This window comes from Alligator mississippiensis, chromosome 5 (genome assembly GCF_030867095.1).
Source record: "Alligator mississippiensis isolate rAllMis1 chromosome 5, rAllMis1, whole genome shotgun sequence".
Classification (NCBI taxonomy): Eukaryota; Metazoa; Chordata; order Crocodylia; family Alligatoridae; genus Alligator; species Alligator mississippiensis.
In genome coordinates, this window is record NC_081828.1 from 209,034,415 (window position 1) to 209,056,639 (window position 22,225).

A 22,225-nucleotide genomic window follows, 5' to 3' on the forward strand; every position below is an offset into this window, starting at 1 on the left:
CCAGGTTAGACTAATCTGCAAAGACTGAATTAATCTCAGGCTTTTTGAATGTCTGTCCCTAGCCTAGATGTGCCCACTGTGCTCCTGTTACCTATGATAATCAAATAACTAGTATACATGTCAGCACAGCCATGATGCAAATGTCTAGTATTAGTCAAAGAAAAGAACAATGAAGAACTAGATAATTTTCAGCAATGTCAGCAACCTGGAGATGCTATGGAGAGACAAGGAAAAAAGCTGGCAACCAGGACTACAGCTTTCCCTCTATCAATGCTTGCTTAAATTCTATGAAATTTTTTCTGTAACTGCATAAAAAGAACAAACCAAAGAAATAGAGAAGAAAGGAATAAAAGTAGAAAGTAAGTCAAATGTGGAACAAAGGGGATAGACACAGAAAGAAGAAAGATTGTGAAGCTTTTCAAAGGGGGTTGAGGAAAATGGATCCAGAGTTTGTATAATCTGCATTAACATTCACTACTGTTCAAACTAAATTCTGTTTCATTTTGTTTGGTTGGTGTTGGCAAAATATAATTCTCTGGCCTAAGAGTAACTATTGTTTTGTAATTAGTTATATTAATTATTGTAATGGTAATCAATTATACTTACTGATTAATGAAAGGATCACAATAACTAAATCAAATATATTCCAACCATTAGTAAAGTAGTAATGTCTTAGGCCCAGAAATTTCAGGATGAATTCTCCAGTAAAGATGAGAATAAAGACCAAGTTGATTTGCATAAGAATGGTTTTAGTGTTTTCATCCTCATTTTCCGCCATCATGGCAATCATGTTAAGGCAGATGAAAATTGCAATGGCAATATCAAATGCTTGGTGGGATACAATGTCAAAAACAAAACCTTGGAATTTGTTCTGAAAGGAAAAAAAGAGAAAGAATAATGTTAGTTGTGAGATTTAAGCAATGCAAAATATTAGTTATTCCTTCTTTTCACCAGAAAGGGAATTTAGCTGACAATAAATGTTACTATAATCTGCATTAAGTGTTTTTAGGTGATACCTTTACATAGTCAAGATTGCAACCAAGCCTAATATATACATGTATTAGAGGAAAATGACATATACATGCTCTGTGCCCCAGGCTGCAGGAAGGATGGAGCCTGTTGATGCAGAACAAAGGTAAGGAGTGCAGCAGAGAGGGAGAAGGAACATGGGGAGGAGGTTGGGGGGGAGGCTGGGGGCTGTTGCAGAGGAGTGGTGTGGCATGCCAAGGCAGTGGGGAGCAGATGGTAGCTGCAGGTCCAGCTCCAGACCTAACTCCATGTTGGAGCTGTAGCCACAGCAGCTGTATGCCCCCATTACCCCACCTCATGCTTAATTTAAGGTGAGGGGATTTCTTCCCCATGTTAAATGTTGAGGAAAAAACCTCATCTTCTAATCAAGTAAAAACACCACTGCTAATGTTTCTTGCTGTATATGGGTATTTAGACAGAAGAAATTATGATAATGTTCATTAATCTTGATATTTTTACAGATTTAAACATCAATGAAATGTATTTATTTATTAAATACCAGACATAGGTTATTTGTTATTTCCTATTCATTTCTCTTCTGTTTTAATTGGCAATATTTTAAATAGGAAGCAAAAAAAAATATCAAGTGATTTAGGTGACAAATAAAACATTATCCTGGTTTTCTCTGTTCACAAATCACAAATTCTCTGATAAAAATTGCCAAATCTCTGATTTAAAACTCCCAAATCTGCATTTTTCCAAAATTAAAATAAAATACTGTCCCTGTCCCCTTCACTCACCAAGATGTGGGTACAGCTGCGGGTGTCCCTCCCCCCACTGCTCTGTGGCACTGAGCAGCCCTGATATGCTGGTGCCTTGCTCATGCCATTGCCCCTCACTCCTAACCACAGTCCCTCCACCCCCCTGCAGCTCTGCCAGGGCTACAGGGCCAGGGACCCAGGTCCACAGAACCTGCCCCCCCCATCAGTGCCCAAGCCCCAGCTGTCGTCTCAGGGAGGCAGCAGCTGCTGTGACCTGAGTGGAGTGTGGATCTTGGTTCCCCCTCCACCACAGGTGACACAGCTGGAACAGAGTCCATGTCACCGCCAGGAGCCCCACAGTGGCTGCATCACCATGGCGAGGCACCTCCTGCAGTGGGGGGTACAACTCCGCGCCATCACCCCCACTGCTGCCAAGTGGACAGGAGGTGCCTCACCATGGCACCATGGGGCTCTCAATGGTCACACTGAGCCTCCCCACTCCACTCTGCCCAGCTGTGCTGGCTCCCACCTGCTGGCTCTCACTCGTTGGGTGAGAGCAACAGGGCAGGGAGCCCCAGCCTGCAGTTGCCAGCCTGCATCTGACCCCCTGCACACAAATCTGGGGGGCACATGCCCCCCATGTCCTCCCCAGGAGTGCACACAGAGGTAGGGAGCCAATCCACCCACCATCACCCAGATGAGCCACCTGTGGCTCTGTCCTACTCCCCACCTGGGCCCTGTGGCTGTGCATTCCTGCCCTGGCCCTGGGCCCCGGGCCCCGTGTATCTCCTCGGCTGGCCAACAGCCTCTTCCCCAGCCCCACCCAACTCCCTCCATCCCCCACTCACTATGGGGCTTGAATTCTGCCCCACACCCCATAGATTTATCTGTAGGGAGTTGTGGGAGCTGCTCTCCAGGCTGCCTGGCTGCTATATGCGTGTGTGCATGTGCACATGCACATGGCGCCCCATGCTTGATCACTCTCCTCCCATTCTGCCTAGCCCCTTCCAGGCTGGAACTCTGTCAGCCTGCAAAGGGAAACCTGCTTTTCCCCACATTTTTAAATGAGAAAATCTGCATTTTATCATGCTTTTCCATGGTAAATGGAAAACCCAGATCCCTTATACTGAATAGCAGCTAATTATTAGGGCTGTGCAAAACGGCACCGTTCCGTTTCAACTTGCATTTTGATGTTTTGATGGAACAGCATTTCGTTTAGAATTTCATTTTGATTCGAAATCACTGTTCCATTTCATTTCATCCAAACAGTGATACTGTTTCAACACTGTTTCAAGTTTTGCCCATACGCTATAATGGGGAAGTTCAAAACAGCCTCTCTCATCTGGCAAGCACATCGGGGGCCCACAACCCCAGGAGGGCTGCTGGAGCTGTGCCAGTCCTCTCGGGGTTGTGGGCCCCGATCTGCCTGCCAGATGAGGGAGGGAAGCCGGGTGCTGCCGTCTGGGTCCCAAGCCACCGCACACTGGGTCCCAGTACGCCACCGGTCCCAGGCAGCAGCACCCAGCTTCTCTCATCTAGCAGGAAGATCAGGGGCTGCAACCCCAGGAAGGCTGTGGAGGCTCAGTGCCTTTCCCCAGCCCAATTGAGCCCAATCACTCAGTTCCCCTCCCCAGTGCTGTGATCCATCGGGCTGGGGAAGGGTACTGAGCCCCATTGCTCAATTCCCCTCCCCAGCATTGTGATCCATCAGGCTGGGGGAGGGAACTGAGCCCAATCACTCAATTCCTGTCCCCAGTGCTGCCATTGATCGGGCTGGGGAAGGCAACTCAACCCAGCTGAGTTCCCCTCCCCAGTGCTAGGATCAGGTTGGGGAAGGCAACTCAGCCCAACTAAGCTGACTTCCCTTCCCCAGCCCGATCCTAGTGCTGCAGAGAGGAACTCATCTCAGCTGGGCTGACTTCCCTTCCCTAGCCCGATCTATGGTAGCAGTGGGGAGGGGAACTGAGAGATCAGGCTCAGTTCCCTTCCCCAGCCCAATGGATTGCAGCGCTGGGGAGGGGAACTGAGTGATCAGGCTGAGTTCCTTTCCCCAGCCCGATCCTAGTGCTAGGAACAGGAACTCAGTCAGGCTGCTTCAAAACTTGAAATGTTTTGAAACTTTTGAAATGTCTCGACTGCCCTTATTTTGTTTCGAGGGTGTTTCAAAGCCCTTTGTTTCATTTCAATTTCACTGTTTCGAGCTCAAAACAAGTCAAAACAGTGTCAAAATGAAACAGCCGGTGAAATTTGCAGAGCCCTACTGGTTATCATGAACAATTCACAAACACCCAGTAAGCTGCAAATAGTTTCCCAATGAATTTAATTAATACTTCAAAGAGACCAACCCACAAACAACTGATAGGCTGTACTTGTTTTCAGTATATTTGGATAATATATACAGAGCACATGTGAAGAAAATAGAAACAATTTGCAAGTTACTTGTAAAGAGAAAAGGGACAATATTAGTAAATAATATCTGCAATTAATATTCTGGTCAGGTCTAATATTGTTATCAGTTGATTGATTGCTTGATTGGTTTTAAAATAGTCAATGATTAAATTTATTTCTATTAAAGTAATTCAGGATGGTCTTACCAGGGGCCTTGGGATGGGTTTTTGTGGTTTCTTGGACCCAAGTTTCTTCAATGCATTATAATATTTTTTCTGATCCTGTGTCAAAAATAGCTCTTTTCCACCTAAGTATACGGAAATGAACATAGCTATTCATTTTAATTCATTCAGACTGTTGACTGAAAACTCCCCATATGTTTGTATAAGTACATTTACCTGTTTTTTAATAAACAGTATTACAGAATTATAGAGAGGTAGGGCTGAAGGGACCTCTAGTCTAAACCCCTCCTGAGACAGGATCATCCCTATTCAAACCATGCTATAAACCCCATCATCTAAACTCTATAAAATTACCATCAACTCAGACACAACACAACACAGAACACCTGAACCTAGCATAGGTAAAGCAGGGAAACTATGGCAGACAAAAAGATCCCAGGAAGAGGGCCATGTCCCCCTGCTACAGAGGAAGGCAAGAATCCCAACAGTCTGTACCAGTCTGACCATGGGGTAAAATTCTTTCCTGATTCCAAATATGGCAATTGGTCTGACCCTGAGTGGAGGGGCAAGACCTAATCAGGAATCTTTGACTTCACTCCCAGCAGGAAGATTGGCACATCCTAGTCCAAATCCCCAGCCTTGCCTGCAGAGAACACCCAGTGCCTCTGAGGAAGGCTTAAAAACGCCCTGATACAAGTAGCAGAAAGCAGAAGAGTGGGCAACCAGCAAAGCTCAGAAGCATGGGAAATGCCCATAGTAGAACATAGGCATAGCTAGGCCTATAATCATCCCTGACCAGTGGCTGTTCAATTTCTTCTTTAACACCTCCAGCAATGAAGAGTCCACAGTTTCCCTAGGCAGTCTACTCCACTGCCTCACTAGTCTAAGAGTGAAGAAGTTTTTCCTCATATCCATCTTAAACCTACTCTGCCGCATCTTCAGGCCATTGGTCTGCACCCTCCTCTCTGTAGCAAGAGAGAAAAGGTGCTTTTCCTCTTGTTTATGGCAGCCTTTTGAATATTTGAAGAGTATTTAAGAGAGCTTAGGAAAAATGTTTTTCTTGTCATTTTTTCCAGTAAACTTTGCTGTGATCAGATATTTGTTAAAGTAGTCAAAGCTTGATCTTGCAAATTTCTATTCGTGCTAGTAGTCTAAAGTCATTTTCCTTTGGTGTTTTTATAATCATGTTTCTTTAAAAAAAAAAAAATGGCATGGGGATTCAGGGATAGCAGTAATGTCTGAAATATTTTTAAAGTGTACTTTTGAAAAATTATTTGATGTCATATTGTAGGCAATTTTGGATTTCTTCATCAATGTCAGACTTCTGCAAGAAATAGCTTCCAAGGTACAGAAAATACTCAATGTTTTCTAAAGTCTCCATGAATCTGAATGACCAGAGGACTGCTCATTAAGAGATTGTTGATGGAGGACCTTAGTCTGCTGCACATTAAGCATCAGTCTCATTTTTTGTATGCCTCGGTAAAGACATGGATGATTGCCTGAAGGTCCACTTCCAAGTAAGCACACACTAAAGAATCATCAGCATACTGGAGTTTGATGACTGAGGTTGGAGTGGTCTTGCTTTTGGCTCAGAGTCAGCTGATATTAAACAGTTTACCATCCATTTGGTAGTTAATTCCACTCTGACTAGAAGCTTGTTGGTGATCAGATGTAGCATCGTACTAAGAAATATTGAGAAGAGTATTAGAGTGATGATGCAGCTTGCTTAACTCCCGGCTTAGCCTCAAAGGGATCTGTAAAATATTCTTTATTGAGAATTACTGCTCACATACCACCATGAAGCAGGTAAAGAATGGTGACATATTTTGATGGGCATCTGTACTTCAGAAGGATGCTCCACAGCACTTCTCAGTTGACAGAGTTGAAGACTTTCATGAGGTCAAAGAAGGCATGTACAGAGACTTATGTTGTTCCAAGAATTTTTCCTGCAGCTGGTGAGCTGTGAAGATCATGACAGTTGTGCCTCTAGATGCCCTAAACCCACACTGGGATTATGGGAGGAGCTTTTCAGCAAGTGGAAAGAGATGGTTCAGGAGGTTTCTCTCAATCATCTTTCCTGTGGTGGACAGCAAGGTGATCCCTCTGTAATTTCTGCAGTCAGACCCGTCTCCTATTTTGAAGATTGTCATGATCACAGTGTCTCTGAGGTCATCTGGGATTACCTCATCATTACAGATCTTTAAGATGGGGGCATGGAGCTGTAATGTGAGCTCCTCTCCCCCATTTGAAGATTTTGGCAGGGATTTCATCAGCTCCAGATACCTTGTCATTCTTCATCTGTGTGATGTCATTCTGCCAAGCACAAATGTCTTTCCACTTGTGGTCAATCAACCTTTGGATCTCTTAGTCATTTTCACCAAACCAGTCTTGATGCTTCCTGGTAAATAAACCAAGCATCTCTTCGCAGGCATGGATGACAGTGGACTTAAAAGTACCCCAAGCACTGCTGACATTTTCCCATTGTTGTTGATTGGAATTCACCAGTTCTTCATTGAGGCTCTGGTGGAAGAGGTCTCACTTAATTAAGTCCTTGAGTCCTTCGATGTTGATCTTCTGTGGCCATTGCTTCTGCTGAAGCCATCATTTTTGGGGTCAGTTTGAATGACATAACCAAGCAGATGAGACAGTGATCATCAGCTCCTAACATAGCTTGGGTGATGTGTACATTTTTGTGATCCTGGGCATGGGCAATGGTGTAGTTAATCAAATGCCAATGCTTGTAACATGGATGTTGCTGTGATGTCTTGTGCCTGTTTTTCTGGTGGAACAGGGTGTTGCTGATGGTAAGCCCATGTTCCATGCATTTGGTCAAAAGGAAGATGCCACTGGAGTTGACCTTTCCCACTCCTTCCCAATGGTTCCAGTGCAGAGGTTTGAGTCCCTTCTGAGTGAGGTGTCAAAATTGCTAAAAAAAATAAGTCTGTCTCACTCTGGAATGCCAGACAGGACTTGTAAAGGTTTGTGTAGAATTTCTCCTTGGTTTTGTTGGCAGTGTCAAAGAGTCGGGGCATATGTGTTCTCTCCCAGTTTAACAGTCATAAGGCACTCATTAATTCTGATAAGGAACTCATTGAGTTGGTTTATGAGTTCATTCTTGATCGCAAAACCAACTCTGTGAAGCTGGTGTTCTCCTTCCTGTTTACCCTTCCAGAAGGAAGTATAGCCGCTTCCTTGTTCTATAAACTGCCCATCTCCCCCTCACTGGGTCTTGCTCAGTGTAATGACATCAATGTTGTGTTGCCTGAGTTCTTGAGCCACAACTGCACTGCAGTACTCTGGGCATTCACTATTAGGATTGTCCATGTGGGTCGTGATGTTCCAGGTCCCAAAACTGATCGTGTGCCTTTGTTGATTTTGACTACAGTAAAGATCCCACTGAACGTGGCTCCCAGTCAGGAAAAAGGTAGCCAGACTATGTTTAGGAAAACTTTTCTAGGCCCCTGCACATGTGGGGTGAGCACAACAGATCTACTCAGTTACAGTTAATAGCTGAAGAAAGTGCTGGAAAAGCTGTTTCCACGGAAGATGACTGTGCGTGATTTCTTTTATCTTGGAGAAGCTGCTACACATCAGCTTCCACATGGTTCTTGACAGAATGGGACCTTGATCCAAAGGCAAGGAGGCCAAGACAATTAGAAATCTTGTTCCACTGCAGCCGTCATTTGCCATCACGACCATTGAGGTTCTAACATCTTCTTCCACCTGCTCTACTGTTGAGGACTTGTAGCCCCATGGCTGGGGGCTGGGCAGGCTGATTATAATGTGACCTGTACTCACCATTGTGGCAGGGTCGGGAAGGTGCCCTTGACTGGGTACTCACCAAACCAAAATTGGCCTATGGCTGTTTCTGCCTCTAGTATCTATTCTCCTGCCATGACTTGATGTTGAGTTTGTGATTTACAGAACAGAAGGCAGTTCACTGTGATGATATGTAATCCCTTTATAGGTAGGATCTACACTCATGATAGTTACAGTCCAAAACACAGTTCAAAATTAGGGCCTGTCCCTTTAAGGGATGGCAAGCTTGCTGTCTTGGTCACCCTGTGAGTCTGAGCAGGGCCTCACTGGCTGGGAGCTCCGCCACCCCTACACTTCCTCCACAATCCATTGGTGTTACAACAGAAACAGATGCCTTGGTTGAGCATAACAAAAGAACAGAAGCCTTTGTGTTCCTCTTACCTCCATCAGGAAGTATTGTAGCCTGGGAGCATCACTTCTCTTTCTCCTCCCTCTTCCGGGCTGCACAGCTGCTTCCTATCTCCCCACTGGTGCTCCTGCTGGCCAATCTGCTGGCTTCTTTGCCAGCTGATAGTCAGCTGCCCCTCAGGTAACTGGGCTTCCTTTAGTTCCCCTCTGGGCCGGGTTTTCTCTCTCACCTGGTGGAGAGGGGCACAGAGCCTTCTTCTCCCTTGCTCTGCTACAGCCATTTCACAGCAGAATGTACAGAGCTGAGTGTACACAGAGTGTATACAGCAGAGTGTACACAGAGCTGTACAGCTCTGCCCCAGTTGTGTACAGTCTTTCACCACGCAAAGTAAGAAAACAAAAAAACCTTCTTGTCCTGGACCCCGGGATGGGTCTGCTGTGGTTTCAGCCTTCCTTTCTCAGGCTTGTCCTCCTCATAGTCCAAAGTCTCTTACCTCTGATGCTTCTTGTTCACTCTTTACCTGCTGGTTCTTCTTGCTGAGATTTTTGATTCCTAAAGAGCCATGCCCTCATTAGCCTTCCCACAGCTGCAGCCCTTTAGCCAAACAGGCTAGCTGCCTTCTCTTAAGGGGACAGGCCACCCTGTTACAACTTACTTTCTAGAAGAAATACCATCAATTACATTTTCATTGGAACATTTGAACCTACTCTAATTGCTAAGCTACTGAGCCTGAAAAGAGTTTAAAATGTTTTTTCATAATTAAGTTTACAGTTCCCATTATATAGTCAGTCAGTTTCTCCCTTGCTGAAAATGAATGTGACTTTCCTGTTGCAGTATCTCATATACCAACTGCCTACTTGGATTATCTTAGCTGCTCTATCTCCCTCTTCAGTTAAGAAATAGAAAAAAAGACTAGGAATACAGACATAATTATTATTTGAAGCCTTAGGGAAATATATGCAATTCTGGCTGAGAATGTACCAGAAAGAAGGTTCCCATTTTCAAAAATGCAATTATTAGGTATAAACATCCTTTTAAATGATACAGGCCTGTTTCAATAAAACAGCCATTAAGAAGTGTTGCATATGTATATAACTAAATACACTCCACCAAAATGGCATATTAAAGGCCTATTAAGGTAAACATAAGTACTTATCTTTTTTCTTTGTTCATTAAAATTGTTGATAACAACTCCGATGAAAAGGTTCAACATGAAGAATGATCCAAAAATTATAAATACCACAAAATATATGTATATGTATACACGATATTCAAATGTAGGCTGCAGATCAGTCTATAAGAAATAAATAGGACAGACCAGTTAGCAATACATTAATAAATAAATAAAAATGAAAAGTACCAGCCAGGTATATTGTTCCAATTTTGTATTAATTGTTCTTTTTTATCATCCAGAGGTCAGATTATTCAAAAGAACCTATATGCCAGCCTTTGCATTCACAAATAGCATTTGTCTACATGAATGAAGATATGAAAATAGAGATCCAAAAAACCCCTGTCCCAAAACATTAAAGCTGACCAGAAGCTTTGAAATTTTGGAAATGTTTACAGTGGTAAAATTATTGCCTGGAGCATGCCTATTTCAACATTTAAGTGTATAGAAAGCAAGCTGAAAGAACCAATTCCATCAGGTAGAACCAAATGGGCTGTGGCCTGTAGATCCACTGTAGATTTCTATATCATCAGCCCTTGCTCTTCTGTGTTTCTATCCACCACAGCATATCCCTGCCTGCTTGCAGCCTGTATCCCACAGCCTGTCCCAGAGTATTCCACCTGCATTCTTCCCCTATCCTATGTTTGAACACTTTAGAATTATAGAAAATTAGGGTTGGGAGACCTCAAGAGTTCATCTAGTTCAATCATCTGCTCAAAGTAGGATGATCCCCAACTAGGATCATCCCAGCCAAGGCTTTCTCTAGCTGTGTCTTCAAAACTTCCAAGGATGGAGATTCTAGAACCTCCCTTGGTAACCTATTCTAGTGCTTACTACCCTCCTCATGAGAGAGTTTTTCCTAATATCAAGCCTAAACTTCCCTTGCTGCAAATTGAGCACATCGCTCCTTGTTCTGTCATCTGCCAGCACTGAGAACAGTCCAGCTCCATCCTCTTTGGAACCCCCCTTCAGTTAGTTGAAGGCTGCTATTAAATTCTGCTTCGGTTTTTTCTCCAGACTAAATAAACCCAGTTCAATCATTTCCCAAGCCTTCTCACCATTTTTGTTGCCCTCTCATGAACTCTTTCCAATTTGTCCAAATCTTTTCTAAAATAAGGACCCAAAACTGGACACAGGACTCCAGATGTGGCCTTACCAGTGCCGAACAGAGAGGAATAATCACTTTCCTCAATCTGCTGTCAACACACTTACTGATGCAGCCCAGTAGGCCATTAGACTTCCTCACAACAAGAGCACACTGTTGGCTCATATTCAGCTTATCGTCCACTGTAACCCCCAGGTCCTCTTCTGCAGAGCTGCTGCTTAGCCAGTCGGTACCCAGTCTGTACCGGTGCATGGGACTATTTGGTTCTACGTGCAGGACTTTACACTTGTCCTTATTGAACTTCATGAGATTTCATTTGGTCCAATACTTCAATTTGTCAAGGTCTCTCTGAATCCTAGCCCTACCCTGCAGTGTATCTACTACTCCCCCTAACTTGGTGTCATCTGCAAACTTGCTAAGGTTGCATTCTGTCCCATCTACTAGGTCATTCATGAAAATATTGAACAAAACTGGCCCCAGAACCAACCTCTGGGGCATTCCATTTGATACTGGCTGCCAACTAGACATCAAGCAATTAATTATGACCTCTTAAGCCCAAAAATCCAGATAGTTTTCTATTCACCTGAGTCCATTCATCCAACCCATACTTCCCTAATTTGCTTGTGAAAATGTTGTGGGAGACCATATCAAAAGCCTTCATAAAGTCAAGGTATATCATATCCACTGCTCTTTCCACATCCACAGAGCCAGTCATTTCATCATAGAAGGCAATCAGTTTGATCAGGCATGACTTGATCTTTGTGAATCCATGCTGACTATTCCTAGTCACCTTTTCTCCAAGTGCTTGGAAGTTGATTCCTTGAGGATCTGCTCCATGATTTTTCCAAGGACTGAGGTGAGGCTGACCAGTCTGTGGATCCTCCTTCTTCCCCTCCTTAAATATGGGCACTATATTTACCCTTTTCCAATTACCCAGAACCTCTCCTGATTGCTATGAATTTTAAAAGATAATGGCCAGCAGCTCTGCTCTCGCTTCAACCAACTCCCTCAGCTATGCTAAACTGGTCTTCTGCCATACTTGCTAGTCTTCCTGCATATTGGTATGGTTCATTCCTGCAACCTCAGTAAAGTTTCTTTAAAGTATAGCCAACATTCCTGGACTCCTCTTCCCCTCAGTCTGGCTTCCCAGGGGATACTGTCCATGAGTTCCCTGAGTGAGTCAAAGTCTGCTATTCTGAAGTCCAGGGTCCTTACTCTGCTGCTGCTCTTCTTCCTTCCTTTGCTCAGGATTATGAACTCAGTCTCATGGTCGTTGCTGCCCAAGTTGCCATCCACTACTACATTTCCCACCAATTCTTCCCTGTTTGTGAGTAGCAGGTCAAGAAGAGGATGGCCCCTAGTTGGCCTGTCCAACACTTGCACCAGGCAGTTATCCCCAACACTCTCCAAAAACATCCTAGATTGCCTGTGTACTGCTATATTCCTCTGCCAGCAGATGTCAGAATGATTGAAGTCATTTCAAGAAAGCCTCATCCATCTCATCCTCCTGGTCTGCTGATCTATAGCATGCATCTACCACAACATCACCCTTACTGCTCTCCCCTTGACCCTAACTGAAAGACTTTCAACAGACCTATCTCCAGTTTCATACTGGAGCTCTGAGCAATCATACAGCTCTTTCACATAAAGAGCAGCTCCTCCTCCTCTTCTCCCCTACCTGTCCTTCCTGAAGTTTGTACCCATCCATGATAGTGCTCCAATCACGTGAGCTATCCCACTAAGTCTCTCTTATTCCAATCATGTCATTATTCCATGACTGTGTGGGGATTTCCAATTCTTCCTGCAAGAACATAAAATAAGTGCCATACTGAATCAGACCAGTGGTCAATCAAACCCATTATCCTGTCTCATAGATTTCATAGACATTAGGGCTGGAAGGAACCTTGGAAGATCATCAAGTCCAGCCTCCTGCCCCAGGGGCACGAAGTCAGCTGGGGTCATAGGATCCCAGAAAGATAAACATACAAATTTCTCTTGAAGGCGTTCAAAGTAGGTGCTTGTACCACCTCTGATGGCAGGCTATTCCAGACCTTGGGGGCTCAGACAGTAAAGAAATTCTTCCTTATGTCCATCCTGAAACGGTCTTGGAGGAGTTTATAACCATTCAATCTTGTCATCCCTTGGGGCGCTCTGGTGAACAAACTTTCCCCTAGATCCTGGTGGACACCCCTTATAAACTGATAGGTGGCCATCACATCACCCCTGAGCATGTGCTTTTCCAGGCTAAAGAGTCCCATAGCTCTCAGCTTCTCATCATAAGGTCTGTTTTCCTGACCTCTGATTATGCATGTGGTTCTTCTCTGGACTCTCTCAAGCTTCTCCACATCCTTTTTGAATTGTGGAGCCCAAAACTGGACGCAGTACTCCAGCTGTGGCCTCACCAAGGCTGAGTACAATGGGAGAATGATGTCCCGGGATTTGCTTGAGAATCATCTATGGATGCAAGCCAGCGTTTTGGTCACTTTACTAGCCGCAGCATCTAATTGAAGGCTTATATTCATCTTGTGGTCAATCATGACCCCCAAGTCCCTTTCATCCGTAGTGCTAGCAGCGTAGCACTGCCGAGCCTAGTCTCGAACGTGGCAGAGGTGGATGCTTTAGAGGACGGGTGTCAAGCATATAGCCTGTGGGCTGGATCCGGCTAGTAGAACTGTTGCATCCAATCCACCATTAGTCCAGTGGCCTACTGGATGTGCACACTCTCAGCTCCACACTGCCACATACCCTCAACACTGCCAACTGCTCAGAGCACCACACTGCTGAGCAGCAGCAAAGAACTGGGGGCATGTGGCTGTATGGAGGCAATTGTTTGCAGCTGCATACCCCCAGCTCCATGCCACTACTCGTTAGCATGAAACTCTTGCCAGTTGCCAGTGCAGGGGTGTGTAGCAGGGTGAGTCCAGTGATGTGCAGAGCTCCATGCCACTACATACCTCTGGTTCCTTAAGGACACATATCCCCAGCTCCACACTACATAAACACAGTTCCATGCAACTGCATGCCTCCAGATCCATGCTGCACCCTAAACACAGCTCTGTGGGTCCAGCCTTGAGGAGCTCCTGAAGTATGGATCTGGCCCAGGGTGAGTTTGTTGCCCCTACTTTAGAGAGAGAGCATTGATATATATATAGACTGACCTATGCCCTACTTGTTACCTTCCCTGGCATTTACCCTTATTGGTTTAGTGATGCCAGAAAAAACATCTCCAACTGTTCTGTTCAACAGGTATTAGTAGTAGTAGGCATCTGTCTGTCTCAAAAGACAACAGAATTACACTGAGCCAGGCTTCAGCTCACTGAACATCTCTGAGTGTGGCTGTAGAGACCAGTTTTTAAGTGACTGACTGTTCCTTCTGCACTTACCACATGTGAAGCTTGTATCAAACAATCTTGAATGTGATAAGTGCAGAAGGAACAATTACTCAAGAATTGGTCTCAACAGCCACACTGTTCCCTGTATTCCATCATGGGAAGAACAGATTATGCTGAGGAATTCTGGGGGACAGCCAATCATTTCCAATAATTTGAAGAGGTCTTAGATCAGGACAAGGTTCAAGGCCTTAGGTCAGGTCAATGAAGGAAATGTAAAGCAGTCTCATTTATTCCCTACCTTTTTCTTGGATTTGTTGGAATGAGAATATCATATCTATGGTAGACCTACTGGTTTTGAAGACATACTGTGACTCAGGGTAGAAACTGTCAGCAAGGATCTGAAGTCTTCTGAGCCCCACCCAAGCAATGAGCAATGAACCTTCCAACAATGTTTAGTAGTAAAATGCCATGATAGTTATTACAGTCACTGTGGTTGCCTTTATTCTTATACAGAGTGACTATACTGTCATCTCATATATTTTGTGGCACTGTCCCTACTTATCCAGCTGTGACTAAGAAGCTCATCTAGGTGGGAAAGAAGAACAGGTTTCCTGCACTTGATCACTTCTGCAGAAATGTCATCTTTTTCAGGAGCCTTGCAAATACCCAGATTGCCTATTGCCTTACTTAGATCTTCAACAGTTGGAATGTCATTGAGCTCTTCAAGGACAGACAGGATCTCAATGAAATTATGGGCTGTGTCAATGACATCATTTTCCCTTGAACAGAGTTCAAGATAATGTCCTATCCATCTTTCCATCTGTTGCTTTCTATCTGTCGTGACTTCTCTTGATGCTTTCTTTAATAGAACTGACATCTTTGCAATTGGACTTTCTTAATTACATCATACATGCCTCTGAGGTTTCCAGTGTCAAATGCAGACTGAATGGCCTTGTAGCCAAAACACATGGGTGCAGCATCTTGAGATGTGCTGGACAGTGCTCCTAGCTTTCCTCAGTTCTTTCAAAGTGCCACCTGAGACATTTTTCTTGTGATTTAACAAGTTTGTTTGACCTTCATAAATGGAATTAATTCACGTGTGTGCGCCTTGAAGCAATCTGGTATTAACAGAACTCTCATCCGTGAATTTGTCTAGTCCCTTTTTTAATTTAGCTATGCTATCTGCCTCTATCATTTCCAGTGGCAATGAATTCCCCAGGTTAATTATGTATTGCACAAGAAAGTACTTTTTTCTTATTCATTCTAAACCCATTTTTATTCATTTAAGTGGGTTCCCCCTTGTTCTGATATTCTGGGACTTGGTGAATAACAGTACCCAGTTCGCTTTGTCCACACTCTTCCCCCCTCCCCCCCCCCCCCCGAGCCTTCTCCTTTTCAGAATCAAGAGTCCTACTCTTTTTAGACTCTCCTGCTCCATATCCCTGATAATTTTTGTTACCCTCCTCTACTTCTTCTAATTTTCCCACAACCTTTTGGAGATGTGGAGACCAGAATTGTACCAAGTATGCAAGATGTGGGTGCACCATGGAGTTGTATAATGGCATGATGATGTTCTCCATTTTGTTTTCAATTCCTTTCTTAAGGAGGACATCTATGTGAGATGCTTTACTGTGCAGTAAGCATCACTTACAGAGTGATAGTTTGCTCCACTTGGTAGTTAAGTTGCTACCTGCAAATGTAAGTAGCAAGTTAACTGCTGAGTAATTATGCATAGCAAGGCATGTATAGACAGCTGACTGAGAGCAAATTTGCTCCCAGTCAGCTGGGCAGCAGGGTGCAGGAGATTGCTCTCTACCCCTGGGAACTGCTTGCTGCCAGGGTGGGCTCCACCACGGAAACTCAGGTGGGGACAATATCCCCCTCCCGCAGGAGCAGGGAGCTCCCTGCCTCCACTCTGCAATTGCAGAGTGGGGGCTGGGAGATTGCTCCCTGGCCCAACTCTGCAATCACAATTGTGATTGTGGAGCTGGGGCAGGGAGAAATCTCTCAGCCCCCACTCCAGAGCTGCAATCGCAGAGCTGGGACAGGGAGCTCTCTGCATGGGGAAAGTGCCTCACCCAGCCTGGAGCTGCCTGGGTTGTGCCCCAAACTTGGACAGTGTCTAGCTACCCACAGGATGCACAGGAAAGTCTGCACAGGCAGCCTGGTGCAGACTTCACTGCTGGCCAGGAGCTCTCTGCTAGCTGCCCCATTGGTGGATTGGGGTAGGAGACTGGGCCCTGACCCTCACTTGTATCCTTTCCAAAACCCTTGCTCCTGACTGGGGAGCTGGAGCCAGGAACCCCCTGCTGCCAGGGCAGGAGGACTTTGTCCCCACCTGGGCTATGCCACTAGATCCTGCCCTGGCAGCAAGCAGCTCCCAGGGGCAGAGAGCAATCTCCCAGCCCCTGCCAGAAGACAGATGTCTCCTGAGCCTGTGCTTTTTGCCAGCCCCTAGGCTACCACCCAGGAGGAGCCTAGAGCTCTCCCTGGCTGCTGCAGGGGGGTGGTGCAGAGCCAGAGCGGGTGAGAGCAGACTGCTGCCAAGAGCAGCATATCTGCTCTCAAATGGGCACACATGTAGATGCATGCCCAAAGTAGGTTTACTCCAGAGTAAGTTACTCTGGAGGAAACCCATTCAGAAGTATTTGCGTGTGTAGATGTACCCAATGATGACCAACATTTTATTGGCTTTTTTTGGTCACCACTGTACACTCAGCTGACATTTTTAGAGAATTATAGACAACGACTCAAAGGTCTCTTTTCCTGAGTCATAACAGATAGTCTAGTTATGGGTATTTTTCCCTATGTGAATTACCTTGTGCTTGTCAAATTTAAGTTCATCTGCCATTATTTTGCCTGTTCACTTAACTTGCTCTCCTTTCCTGTCTGATTTCCATCACGGTGGCTTCAAGTGAAAAGGGAATTTCCTTTCTTCCAGATTTTCTGCCTGCTGCCAAAATAATCCCTGCAATATTAAATGCAATCTAGAGTTCGTATAGAAAATATGTTATTTTTCAATTTAGCTGAAATGGCACATAAAAAATCTTAGTTCACCCTGTCTTGAACTGGGGACAGGTGTGCATGAAAGACTAAAGATCCCAGCATTACTCTCCCTGTCCAGACTGACAGCAAGAGAGAAGAAAGTGTGAAAGGTCAGATTCTATTTAAGTGACAGTGTGAGAAATGGCAAATGAAAATAGGGAAGAAAGAAAAAATATTTGAATATAGATGATGAAAAGCTGTTCCCAAAGTATGACACATACTCTCAGGAATATTTTTATTGCACACATTAACAGCAGAACATCCTCCGGCTACACTCTAGTCCTAGCACAGTGCTATATGTAACTCACATAAACCGGCCCTAAACTTTTTCTTAATACAGTGTGGGTGGTAGGGAGTGAGGGGAAAGCTATAGAGAAGTTCTGTTTAACAATGTTTTCCCTAATCATCTGTCCTCTGAATATTTGATCTTCCAAGAGCAAATTAACTCATTGTCTACCTTATACTGCTCATTTTCTTGTCTTTTCAATCCCAGATTGCTAACAAGACCAAACAGTGCAATACATGGGTAAACATAAGACAATAGCTACTAAACAGAATCTTTTCATGTTGGTGACATACCCCATGTGAATCCACTGCTGCATACATAATGTCCATCCAGCCTTTAAAAGTTGCCTGAAAAAATTACCCAAATATACTCATTATGAAAATCATAATAAATTTATTCTCATTAAAGTAAAAGTACACCATTCTAAAACTAAAACATAAGTGAAAGATACCTAAATGTATATAAAGAGTCCTGGTTAAGGTACCATGCTTTTCACAAAAATAATTTTAATTTAAAAAGTTTAGATTCAAAATATATTTCACAGACATTCAGATAATACCCAAAATTATTACCTGGACATTTGAACCCAAGTCCCTGCCCCTCAAATTAAAATACCTGGAAATGAATCAATATGGATTTCTGTTAAAAATGCTTTCAGCATTAACCATTTTAAAACTAAGTTATTTGTTTGCTCATTTATCAAAAGTTTAAGTCAAGTTACTGTATAAATTCCTATGGAGAGAAGATGTGCTGTGACAGAGCTAATGAGGCACAAAGTTGGACAGGACTGTGGAAGTATTTGGGCCTGGAAGGGAAGGAGTTACAGCTGGATGAGATACAGGGAGAATAGACACTGAGAGACACTAAAAAGAAATAAAATGTTAAGTGTTTCCCTTTTTAGAGTTTTTGGAATTTATCCATATTTTGAAGTTCAACACAAGTAAGAGCCTCTGACATTAAATTTGTCATGACACAGTTACCAATCAAATTAATGTAATGAAAAATGGATAATAGTGCCATGTTCAGAGGAAGGACAGTCCTGTGGCTTAGGCAGAAGCCTGAAATTTGGGAAACCTGGGTTTAGATCTCCATGGCAGAGTTGGTATTGTGTAGGAAACACAGAGCATCTAAAAAAAAATCACTTAGACCAAGTAAGCAGTCTTCACCTGCTTTGAGGAGGGCAAATACAATTGCAGTTGATTCTATAATTAGGAAGTCTGCCCAATGCATTTTCATGAAAAAGAGGTTGTAATAGAACTTACCACCTGAAGAAGAGCCAGGTAACCCATCCCAACGTGATCAAAGTTTACATAAGTATTTTCCCACTTTAGGGAACCAGTCACATTGAAATTAACACAGTCATTTTTGTTAGTAATATTCATATTTGGGGATATATTAGTGCATTTCCAAAATTTCCCCCCAAATTCATTCACTCCTATGAGGTTAAATAGGAGCCAGAAGACAACACAGACGAGCATAACGTTCAGGATGGAAGGGATAGCTCCTAGAAGGGCATGTACAGCAACCTGAAATAAATGAAATGCAATTATAAGCATTCACCAGAACATGTTTACAAAGAATTGTTTTCAAGAATTTAATTTTTCTTTTTTCTTCATTTCTATTAATGTTTCATTCACTCATAAACTAGCGACCAGCATCTTTGAAACCAACCTGCATTTTCTCAGTCCAGAGGGGATGTCTGTACAGTTCCAAACTGACTCAGCCTAGGCAGGTTAGACTAACCTGCCAAGATTGAATCAATTCAGGCTCAGGCTTTTTGAATGTCTGTTCCTACCGAGGTATAATTTGCCCTTCAGGTAGTTTAAGACTTAACAAATCCTTCCCCTCCCCCCCCCCCCCCCCCGCCCCGACTTCTCTTTTCCAGAATAAATAACCCTAGTTCTTTCAGTGTTTCCTCATAAGTCTCATCTTCCAGACCCCTCAACATTTTTCTTGCTCTGTGCTGGACTAGTTTGAAAATTTCCAAGTTCTTCTTGAAGTGTGGGGCCCAGAACTGGACACAGAACTCCAGGTGAGGCCTCACCAATGCTTAAAAAACCAAAAAAAATTACTTCCCTTGACTTTTAAGTAACATTCCTATTCATACAACTCAGTTGGCTTTTTTGTAACAAGCGCACACTGTTGGCTTATACTCAGTTTATGGTCAACCTTAACCCCCAGGTCCTTCTCTGCAGTACTGCAACCTAACTAATCATTCCCCAGTCTGTACTTGTACATGTGCTTATTCCATCTCAAGTGTAGTATTTTTCACTTGTCCCTACTGAATTTAATCTTCATAGTTTCATAATTTCATAGGTGGTAGGGTTGGAAGGGACCTGAGCAGATAATTAAGTCTGACCCCCTGCCATGGAAGGAAAAAGTACTGGGGTCAAACGACCCCAGCAAGGTGTTTGTCTAACCTCCTCTTAAAGACCCCCAGTGTAGAAGCCAGCACCACTTCGCTTGGAAGTTGGTTCCAGATCCTAGCCGCCCTAACTGTGAAGTAGAGCCTCCTGATATCTAGTCTGAATCTACCCTCAGCCAGCTTGTGAACGTTATTTCTAGTTACTCCTGGTAGTGCTCGGGGGAACAGGGACTCCCCCAATGCCTGCTGGTCTTCATAGTTTCATAGTTTCCCCTCTTTCATCATTTCATAGTTTCCCCTCTGACTAGTTTGTAACAGGCCACTAGATTCCCCCCTCAGTCTTCTCTTGTGGAGGCTGAACAGGTTCAGGTCCCGTAGCCTCTCCTTGTAGGGCCTGCCCTGCTGCCCCCTGATCGTGCAGGTGGCTCTCCTCTGAACCCTCTCAGTACTAGCCACATCCCTTCTGAAGTGCGGCATCCAGAACTGGACACAGTACTCCAACTGCAGCCTAACCAGTGTCGCATAGAGGGGGAGGATCACCTCCTTGGACCTGCCTGAGATGCATTTGTGGATGCATAACAAGGTGTGGTTGGCCTTCCTGACCACGTCCCCACACTGTTGGCCCATGTTCATTTTAGCATCAATAATGATTCCAAGATCCTTTTCTGCCTCTGCACTGACAAGAAGGGAGTTCCCCAGCCTGTAGGTATGCTGCTGGTTCTTCCTCCCCAGGTGCAGCACCTTGCACTTGTCAGCGTTGAAACCCATCCTGTTCTCATCTGCCCACCCCTGTAACCTGTCTAGGTCTGGTTGTAGCCTATTCCTCCCTTCTAGCGTGCTCACATCCCCCCACATATTAGTGTCATCAGTGAATGTGAATAGGGTGCTTTTTACTCCCTCGTCCAAGTCACTGATGAAGATGTTGAACAGCGCGGGTCCGAGGACTGAGCCCTAGGGGACCCCACTGCCCACATCCCTCCAGGTTGAAAATGACCCATCCACCACCACTCTCTGGGTGCGGGTCTCCAGCCAGTTAGCGACCCATTTGACTGTGTAGGTATCGATGACACAGTCCCCTAGTTTTTTAATGAGAATGGGGTGAGAGACAGTGTCGAAGGCCTTCTTGAAGTCAAGAAAGACTACGTCCATTACTACCTCTGCATCTAAAGATTTTGTGACCTGGACATAGAAGGCCACCAGGTTGGTCTGACAGGACCTGCCTCTAATGAACCCATGTTGGTTGCCCCTAAGCATAACCTCCCCTGCTGACCTCTCATGGACATGTGCCAGGATAATTCTCTCAAAAAGCTTACCCAGGATCAAGGTAAGACTAACTGGCCTATAGTTTCCTGGGTCCTCCTTCCTCCCTTTCTTGAAAATGGGAACTACATTGGCCCTTTTCCAGTCCTCTGGCACCACACCAGAGCACCACGAGTGCTCGTAAAGCCATGCCAGGGGTCCCGCAATGACCTCTGCTAATTCCCTCAGCACTCTGGGGTGGAGGTCATCTAACTAATTGTAGACAATTTCTCTAGTCTATTCAGGTCATTCTGGATCAATCTGGAACAATTCCTCCCAATTTAGAATCATCCACAAATTTGCTAACTGTGCACTCAGTCCCATCATCCAAATCATTGATGAAGATATAAACAATACCAGATACAGGACAGACTCCTGGAGAACCCCACTTGATACCTCCTCCCAACTATATAACAAGACTTTGAGGGCTGCTTGCTGAATATGATGATCCAACCAGTTACACATCTACCTTACAATATTTTCATCTAGTCTGTATTTCCTTAGCTTGTTAATGAGAACATCATGAGAGACAGTGTCAAAAGTTTTGATGAATTCAAGGTATATCACATCCACTACTCTCCCCTCATCTACAAAGCCTGTCACCTTATCAGAGAAGGAAATCAACATAATCAAGTATGGCTTGGTCATGAGCACCTGGTTCTCCTCTAGGTGCTTCACAACAGATTCCTTGAGGACTTGCTCTATTTTCTTTAAAAGTATAGCAATTAGGATGAAATTCCCCTGATCCTCCTTATCCCCTTTAAGATAGGTACTCTATTGGCCCTTTCCCAGTCATCTGGGACTTGTCCAGCTCTGAAATTACTTCAGCCAATTCCTTCAGTACCTGGGTGCATCCCATCTGGCCCTGCCAGCTTGAGAGCATCTAGCTTCTCTAAATAATCCATAACCTTTACCACTGTTGCTGAAATGCTTTAAAAATGTCTCAATTACATAGCTTCAATAAGAGGAAGATTTCTCTAAACAAGCTATCTAGAATTAATAAAAACTGACGTAAAAAAAGGGAATAGACCCACTAAGGAAATACCAAGGACACAAAGCGTGCGCCAGCTCAGTAACAAATGGAAAGTAATTAATGGAGAATATGGTCACTCCCAACTCTGATGGACAGAAATTTCCAGACTCTCACACCTAAT

At 44.2% G+C, this 22,225-nt stretch overlaps 1 protein-coding gene across 1 annotated transcript in view; it reads right to left on the minus strand.

Moving 5' to 3' along the window:
- The window catches only part of LOC102572501 (sodium channel protein type 5 subunit alpha), a 123,764-nt gene that overhangs the window by 11,688 nt on the left and 89,851 nt on the right, over positions 1-22,225 (minus strand). Inside the window, 5 exon segments of the mRNA XM_059729367.1 lie at positions 607-871; positions 4,325-4,425; positions 9,621-9,762; positions 17,701-17,754; positions 18,670-18,933. Coding sequence (XP_059585350.1) covers positions 607-871; positions 4,325-4,425; positions 9,621-9,762; positions 17,701-17,754; positions 18,670-18,933 — 826 coding nt within the window.